Here is a 9311-nt window from a genome sequence, read left to right on the forward strand (position 1 = left end):
TGAATAACTTACCGGATTTTGCGATCAAGTCTCGAACCGAACACCAATCTTTATTAAGAGCATAAGGTTTAAATCCAAGCATAGTTTTTCCCCACCATACTTGAATCTTTTAAACAAGGGCTCTGATACCAACTTGTAAGACCCTTAGTCCATTTTATACAATTATCAAATAAATTTCGATTATAATAGCGTATTTAAGATTAAACATACATTTAAAAATACGAGTTTGTTAAAACATTTTACTAAATAAAACAATCCAACATTTTGTAATTTAATTCGTCGTTTAAAACGTGACGACGAAACTATTCGCGGAAGCTTTGTTCTTTATGTTTTCGGTTCCTCGCTGAGCTTGATCGTCTTTCGGTAACTCGATTAGTACCTATATTTCATAAAACATGAAATGAGTTAGTCATATAGCGTTTAAAACGTGTTTAAACAAGTTCGCAAGACAAAATAACATCTCAGCAGCCAATTTGCAGGTTTTAATACCCGTCGCGTGCCGCGACGGGATTGAAGATAACTGTCGCATGACGCGACACTTGTCGCGCGCCGCGACGGCAAAGGGTCTCCACTGTCGCGCAGCGCAACACCCTCAATTGAGCAGAATTTTTTGAAATTTCAGCTGCATTTTCCAGCCAAACCATCTTTTACGAAAACTAGCATAACTTACCCATTTTTTATCCGATTTGACTCACGTTTCTTCCTACGTGATCATAAAATTATTTTCCATCACATGGAGTTAACATCCAACATCCGGATTAACAAAATTCTAAACTTTTAAGCCTTCGGCTCATTACCTTTTTACAAAGTTTTGACTCGTTCATGCCTTTATCAACCAAACATGTTTGTTTGATCCCAATTTCACATGAACCTTATAATTTCAATGTTGTCTATCATATTAGGTTCAATTCACGAGTTTATGTACATTCTTAAACCCGTTTTTAATTAAATGCTTATTTTGACCTGTTAAGGGTGTTTAAGCACTTTTCCGCATAATTCATGCTCGTTTATTTCTTGCATCTTGGTTCCACCTTATTTATCAAATGATCTTCCACAACTATAATTGGGGTGAATTTAATGTGGCAGTCATTATATTCCGAGTTTTACCCCTCGAATCGTTATTTTACGGCAAAGACTCTTATAGAGTCAAATGACCAAAGACTTACCTTTGTCGTTTTTTATACCTATTCTAAGTATTTATTTAAGCATACTACTCATTTCTAAACAACCTGTAAGGGTCGTTCGCTCAACTTAGCTTACAAGGGCGTTTTGGTCCATTTTAACCTTTCATTTACGATGAAGGGCTTTTGGAAAGCATGTTTGACCCAAAATCCCTCTTTTTAGCTATGATCTTATATTGATGGTCATTAGGTTTTCAGAACACCATGACCATCATTTAAATCATTCGGTTTACTTATTTAAAGTAACCGAATGTCAATTTAACTTCATTTAACTCTCAATGAACCTCTAGTTCCAATTGAGTAGTTAACCTATTATACATACCTGACTCGGATCAATATATTGACCCGCTTCGGTACCTTGCCTTAGTAGCCGCTAAGCAATAGCGATGTAAATATCCATTCGATATTTATTCCTATAATCATTCAACTCGACAACCCATTAGTCGATATTGTCAAAGGGTGATAATTTCACCTTTTGACCTGTTTGGTCTAAATGACCGGGAATCTTTATGAGACGATATTTATTACCATCTTATCTATATGACTCGCTCCGGTTTACACCGTATACTTGTTTTACTTATAAATCATTTATTGATTCTTTTGACCCATTATAACTTACGCTATAAAGTGTCTTTCACTAACTAACGGTTATTATCGACAAGTGACCAAAATACTGTTTTACCCTTATTATTTGCATTGGTTTACCTTATAAGGTAATTGTTAAAAACTCATTATCTTTTAGTCATTTCATGACTAAATAACTGTATAAGCTCCTTTTTAACCATTAAACATGGTTTATGATCATTGGCTTTTGTTCCGAACCGCACATGTCGTGTCGGAACATCACAATTTAAACAAGAATTTATTATTCATAACCTATAAAACCAATAGGCATTAAATAAATAGAGTGTAAGCTTTACTTAGCTAGCATCCAGATTATGTTTTTCCTTCATTCCTGATTCGTTTGACCCGCTTTATTCCCAAGCTTCCTCCTAGCTTGTTAAGCGCAAAACTATCATTGTAATTTGTAAGGTGGTTAGATTAGTCATAATCATTCAAGACTATTCCATCCTACGATCTTTATGTCGAAATTATCATTCGATCATATCATGGGTCAGTTTGACTTTATAAAGTCAACTGCCTATTGACATAATTGATTTCACTAAGTAGCTTAACTACTCGCTCAAGAACTTAGCCAATTATCCGGTAAGCATCATACATATGTTACCGTTTTATTTAATTATTTTACCAAGTTCTTGTAAGTATAAATTACCGAATTAGTACTTGATGATATTAAACATCATTTAACATGAATTTATCATCAATTTTTATCATATCTTACTAAACTCATATGCTAGTAAGTAGGATTACATACTCAAACACAAAATTTGTTCAAGTATATCTTGATTACTATCAGATATGATGATTCTAATCATCATTATATCATCAATTCATCATATGATCAATACCCACTTATCCTAGTGTGTAAATCATCAGTTCATTTAAATTATATCATCATATATAAAATTTTCACTTAGGGTTTGATTCCTACGCAAATATACATCACTAATTCAATCATAGCATCAATAATCCATTCATAATTCGCGATTATGATGATTATCCAAATTTCACAACTTCACAAATCATCAAAATTTGACATACCTTATGATCCCCTAGCTTAGGTGATCATTAATTCACGTTCAATTGTGAATTTGAGCTTCGGTTGAGCCTTCAATTTGATGAAAAGGTTGAAACTAGGGCTTTGGCTCCTGGGGAGCTCTCCTGATCGATACAGAACACACACACCATGTGTGTCTTTTGTGTTTATCTTATTTTTATAACTTAACTTTCAAGTTTATCCAACTTTAGCCCCTTTTGTTTGGTTGGTTTATTAAGTAGGCCACAACCCACTTAATTTCTAACAATATTTTTGCTTATTAACTAGGTTAAACATTCCTAGGTAATTTGGTGGGTTCGGGGAATTTATAACTCAGTTTATTTTAAATCCTGTTAACTCGGGCTTCTATAAACTTTATTTTCTTAAAAGCTTTCTTTTAGCTTTTATTTAATATTAGGCTTATTTATTTCAAAATCCTAATATTCACCGGCTTACTTTTACCATTACGGTAATCTACCCGTCTTTTAGTATTAATATGGTTTGATTAACAACCCCGTTTTCGGGGTGTTACAATGGAGTTCTTATGAACTTCAAGATTTGGCTTCACTTCACAAAGAACAACTTAGATCTGAAAGATTTCCACAAGATTAAACACTGCTTTCACATAGATCTAAACGTTTTCAAAGTTAAAAGGATTGAAAGATACTTTTCTAACTTTCTTTCAACTCTTTTACACTCAATGCACTCAAAACCGATAGAATCAGAGCTCATTCAGGCATTCTACTCTCCTCTAGTGATGTGTTGGTTTGAGATCTGAATCCTATCAACGAGACTGTCGATTTTGGGTTAAACATGAACACCATCACGAACAGTTAACTGATCGGATTGGGGTGATTCTTGTTCGATCGAATAATCTAGGTCTAATGGAGGTTCCGTTGTTTAACACGTTGTCATACCGTCTCGAGCAAACCGCAAAACTTCCAAAACAATCAAGTTCAAAACGATTAGATGCGTAGGGACGGATTGCCGTCCGATCAGATTGCACTTGACCTTCAACGCTTAAACTTTTTACAATTTTCAAAGATCATCAGTTTCTAACGGATTGCCATCCGATCGGTAGACCATCCGATCGAGTGACAATCCTGCTGTGAACTTGTTCTCTAAGAAATACCTCGCCGAACGGATCGCCATCCGATCGAACTGCCATTCGATCGAACGACCTGAAAGGTAGAGATACTTCTCTGATTTCAAAATACTACAACGAAAACTTTAAAACCATCATACACAAACACATCCTTACCCAAGAAAATGTCAATCCGACCGAATGGCCATCCGATCGGATGACCATCAGTATGGATTGACATCCGATCGAATGACCATCCGATCGGATAACCATTCAACACTTGGTCACTTTGCACCATTTTACGCACCATCCTTTCGCTTATGCTATCATTAACTGTTCAGGCTTACTTTAAGCGCTCCCTTCAATCCAACACAGATCGTGTTTAGCTACCGTCATCTGTGAGTATACTCGATCCCTTTTTGCTTTACGCACTTTTGGGTGTTACATACGTTATCTATATTCAAATCACATCGAACACACAACGCAAACACTTTTATACGCTAACTGTTATTGCATGTTATACGTGTTACTCGACGAATGCTTGTATTTTATGTTTACACAGTGATTGTTGCCTGACGCCTTAGCAACGATAGTACTATAGTTTGGACTCAGCACCTGTCGTGGACAGGGGTTGTTAAGGTTATTACTTCATGTGTCACAGTGGTGATATGTGTTGTGCATTCTACAACTCGCAGTCATGTCTGTGCATATTTCATTGTCGATAACCTACTAGCTTTCACTTTGCTACATGTTACATGCTGGTTATGCGTAAACGATTTCGAACTCTATTATATTATTAAACTTGTATGCTCACCTTTGCACTATATGTATTGACTGCTATTTTAACGTATCTGACAGGTGCTTAGGATGCTTGCTTGCTATTTGATGGAATCAAGCTAGGATGGAGTCTAGAAACAAACAAAAACAATTTATCTATTTTGAATCTGAGTTGTCGGAACATGTTATTTGTCTTTGAGATATCTATGTCTGTAATAATTAGTTTACTTGATGGGTTATGGTATGGGACATAATATTAACTATCCGGTAATTTAGTTGTTATAGATTTCTCCTGGACAATCTGTTTCGCTCAGTACCGCGCCCCGATGTTTCCCTCATCGGTTGGGGTGTGACACTTTGTAACAATGGAGACATATCATCAAGATTGGAGTGATTTTCATACCTTGATGATTAACTCCGCTCCTTTCTTTTCTTAAAACGACCTTACCAATGGGTTAGGGGTGATTCCTTTATCTAGGTGATCATTACCAAAACTTTCTCTCAAAATACTCTATAATGAAAACGCGATCATGTTTTACACCTATTTGTATCGAATTCAAAATGCATTGTTATCCAAACGTACTTCTTACCTTATAACCTATGTTCTTATAAATCACGTATACGAAATTCTTTTCGTACCTTAAAACGTTTTATTACCCGAATTTCAAAACTTTACAAAATGTTAACTATCAATTTAATCGGTCAAATAAATCTTTTGCCCATGAACTTCATATTCGACTTACTCACTAAAACACACTCACATTATATCATCACACGACCTTATAGATATTATAAGATCGTTTTACCAAAGACTTTTTTTTAACATCAACGAATCATTTATTAAAACACTTTTTAATAATCACTAAGTTCTTTTGCTAAATTTCTTCCTAAGAACCAACATTTTCGCAAGAATCTCAAAAATTCAAATTTCTTGTTTTGAGGCAAATGGAACAAACTTATTATTTTCGAAACCTTTTCCTACACTACTCAGTACGTCATTCAAATTTCCTAAACATGTGAGCAAAAAAATTTCATGAAAACCGACAATCTTCAAATTTCGTAAACTCTTTTAAAACAAAAAAATTACGTTTCCACTCATTACAAAATACGTTATGAGTACTTTACATTCTATTACATTTACAAACTATATAGTGCCGTGCTTGGCTGGCTAGGAGAATTAAATAATACAAGTGTAACATTATAGTTTAAAATTATTCATTTTCTATAATTATTTTGCATATTCCACACAAACAGACACATAATTCACTATAAACGAGAGTAAAGTTTTGTTTTCATGTTCACTTCTAAAAATACCAGTGGACTATGGAATAGAAAAGTACGATTAGAGGAACAGAGGGTTCAAAAAAAAGAAAAGGTTTGATGGCAATAAAATCTTAGTTACCATTAGGGGAGTGGGGGTGGTCATTACTCATCACTCACTCATCACTCATAACATCCAATCAAGTTCCGTCATGTCATCTACTACTATTCTATCACTCACAAGCTTTTTTTAGTGGCGGTGGTCATCACTCAAAAGAGGGGTCTACCACTTTTCGCATTAATAACTTAATTAATTATCTTTTAATATTCCAACCCTTTGGGATTGTATCTTTGCTGACTCAAACCACTGGATTGAGGGTAACGTCACTTTCAAAAGAGGGGTCTACTACTATAACTAAGATAATCTCTTAAAAAGTGCAAAAGTGCGGATGTCATCAAAGGATACATTAAAGGCGAGTCGGATCCAAGTGATTCATCTTGTCTATCTGTTTTATTTTATTTTTATTTTCAGCATTTTAGTTTCTATTTTTCATGTTTAAAACCTTTTCTCAAAAATTTTAGTTTGATTAGACGTTGAGAATAAACCGGTACTAAAAGTTCTTGTGTCCTTGGATGACCTTGGTATCTTATGAACGCTATACTATGCTCACGATGGGTGCACTTGCACATGTGTGTTTAGTGTTAGTAAAAATACCGTGTTTTATAAATTTAAAACTTTACTAATGTGTAAAATGGGGTTAAAATATTAATAAAAATATAACACACTCGACACGCGATATACATGTTAGTATGTTGCCCGCTGGTGGGCCCCCGATTCGTGCCGGGTAGTTACCCAATGAGTATTAGGCTTGATATAAGACAATTTTACAACCAGAGTATCAATATCTGTCCCAAACCCGTCACATTGTACCCGGTAACACTGTTACCACACAATATTAATAAGACATATCATATCCATAACTGAAATTAAACCACACATTCGTTTCATTCTAGTATTATGATATGAGGTACGAGTTGACATAATTGGTAAACACAAGTTTCTCCCTTTTTTTTTTCTCTCTAATAAAGTAAAAGTCTTATTCCATTGTCTTATTTATCATTGAAAGCAAACATTACATGTTTTTGTAACTAGAAGCTTAGTTGATACTTGGATACTTGACCAGGAGTGAAAACCCCGAAATTCTTTTCTGTCGGTTCTCCTGTTTTATCGTTTTCATCAAACATTGCAAACAAATATGTCTCTATGGGTTTTCCAGGCCTTACAGGAGTCCCCCTTGAACTTTTCACATGTGAAATCAAGTTTCTATAGTATGTTCCAGCGTTTCCAGGTGTCGCAGAATTGTGTCCGGCAGATGGCCATCCACTCTCCGACACAACAATCTTAACATCGGCTCCACCAAGACGCGATTGGGCTGCATAATGAGCATCATACATGGCATCAAAAAGGTTAAAGTACGGTCGATCACCATCCTTATAAGCGGGTGTGGTTCTGGTAAATAATGCAAATGGGAGATCTGGCGACGCAGGGGGACCAATATGAGCAAAGTAAGGGTAGATATTAGCAAGCATTGGTGAACCATTTTTGACTAGAAATGTGATTATTGGTCGGATAAAATCCGCCACATTGACATGAAATACACCAATACTCGGTGGATATGAATCTTTTAATAGGCCCGTGTAGGTTGCGGTTGAGACCTTGATTTGGTTAGCTCTGCCTGCGGCTTCAAGGGCATTTTGGACATTTATCATTGCTGGAAGCACGAAACGGACAAACTGACGAGTTACATCATTATTTGGATCAACTTCGTTTCCGACAGAGATGTATCGGAAACTAACATCAGGGTAATTTACGATGTTGTTTCTAACCCAATCAGTTGCAAGATTTGGGTTTGTTAGGTTCTCAAGACTAACGTTAGGAACATCAAGAATGAGTTCGATATTGGTTCCCCTGAGGGCTTCAAGAATGTCTGATCTCGGAGCATAGATTCGCATCCTGGTTATGCGGTTCCTTATGTAAAGGCTTACAACTTGTCGTGGCGAAGGCAAATTGTTAGCTATTGTTCCATAGCATACACCTACTGATTGTGCATCTGTTTTGCACAAAGATTAAAATCATTAAACATGATAAAACATTTTCAAAATAGTTGACATCTTACTTATATACTATGTACAAACATACAAAAAAATAATAAGATGATCACTTTTAATGTATATTAAGGTACAATTTAATCTGTCTGACTTTAGAATATACAATGCCGAACTTGCATGTATTATTAAAACATGTAACATTTTGCCTCGCATACCAACAATATTGTTCACTTTGCCCAGTAACCAATATGCTTAAAACACGTTAATGGTATTTGAGTTGAGACATTCCTTATGATCCAACATCTCTCGTGTAGATAACACATAACAAAACGATATGAGATTTGTCTAACGTGTTACAAAAACCAAAAACCAAAAACCAAAAACCAAAAACCAAATTTCATATACATAAGAGATAGGACGTAGCAAAATATATTTGTACTAGGTTATTGACTAATGTATTACACCATTTGTATAATAAAAATGATATAATTGTACAACCTAAAAAAAAACTGTTTTCTAAACGGATTAGGTACACAAAATATATTCGCATACAACTTTACGTGGTTTGAGTGTAAATAGTATTCATTACACACACGTATACATGTACATGACATATATGTAGAGAGAAGGATGGGAAGATAGATATGGATAGAGGGAGACCTGCAGTGAAAACGAAGATGTTTATGAGTAAACCGAGAAGTAGGAGATTTAATGCCATGACGTTCAGTTTAATAGTTTATGGAGTTTGTGTATCGGGATCCAACCATATATATAGTGCCGAGCTTGGCTGGTTAGGAGAATTAAATAATACAAGTGTAAAGTTATAATTTAAAATTATTCATTTTCTATCATTATTTTGCATATTCCACACAAACGGACATAATTCATTATAAACGAGAGTAAAGTTTTGTTTTCATGTTCACTTCTAAAAATACTAGTGGACTATGGAATAGAAAAGTACGATTAGAGGAATAGAGGGTTCCAAAAAAAAAAAAAAAAAAGGTTTGATGGCAATAAAAATCTTAGTTAACATTATTGATTTAAATGTCATGAATTTGAATTTAGATATGTTTGATGTAAGAACTTATACATATATTTTGTAGAAGATTATTAACTGCATGGTAAATGTGATTATGTAATTATAGGAAAAAATATTTTGAGAAGAACTTTTAACAACCAATCATTTCATTTATTTACTTTGTAGAATTAAATATTATTTTAATGCAATTAACATTTAATATAG

At 34.6% G+C, this 9311-nt stretch overlaps 1 protein-coding gene across 1 annotated transcript; it reads right to left on the reverse strand.

The window, feature by feature from the left end:
• Positions 1-6941: 6941 nt before the first annotated feature.
• Positions 6942-8858, reverse strand: LOC110884189 (glucan endo-1,3-beta-glucosidase, acidic). The gene is made up of 2 exons (XM_022131872.2): positions 8729-8858; positions 6942-8070 (listed from the first exon to the last, which is right to left on the reverse strand). Exons 1-2 carry the CDS (start codon positions 8784-8786, stop codon positions 7109-7111), a joined length of 1020 nt encoding a protein of 339 aa, XP_021987564.1. The 5' UTR covers positions 8787-8858; the 3' UTR covers positions 6942-7108.
• Positions 8859-9311: the final 453 nt, after the last annotated feature.

This window comes from Helianthus annuus, chromosome 11 (genome assembly GCF_002127325.2).
Source record: "Helianthus annuus cultivar XRQ/B chromosome 11, HanXRQr2.0-SUNRISE, whole genome shotgun sequence".
In the NCBI taxonomy this organism is placed as follows: Eukaryota; Viridiplantae; Streptophyta; class Magnoliopsida; order Asterales; family Asteraceae; genus Helianthus; species Helianthus annuus.

Excerpts from the sequence above, each read along its gene's own strand:
- LOC110884189 (XM_022131872.2), bottom strand. The coding sequence starts at position 8,786 with ATGGCATTAAATCTCCTACTTCTCGGTTTACTCATAAACATCTTCGTT. Across the intron at positions 8,071-8,728 it reads CATCTTCGTTTTCACTGCAG|ATGCACAATCAGTAGGTGTA; the intron begins GTCTCCCTCTAT and ends TGTGCAAAACAG.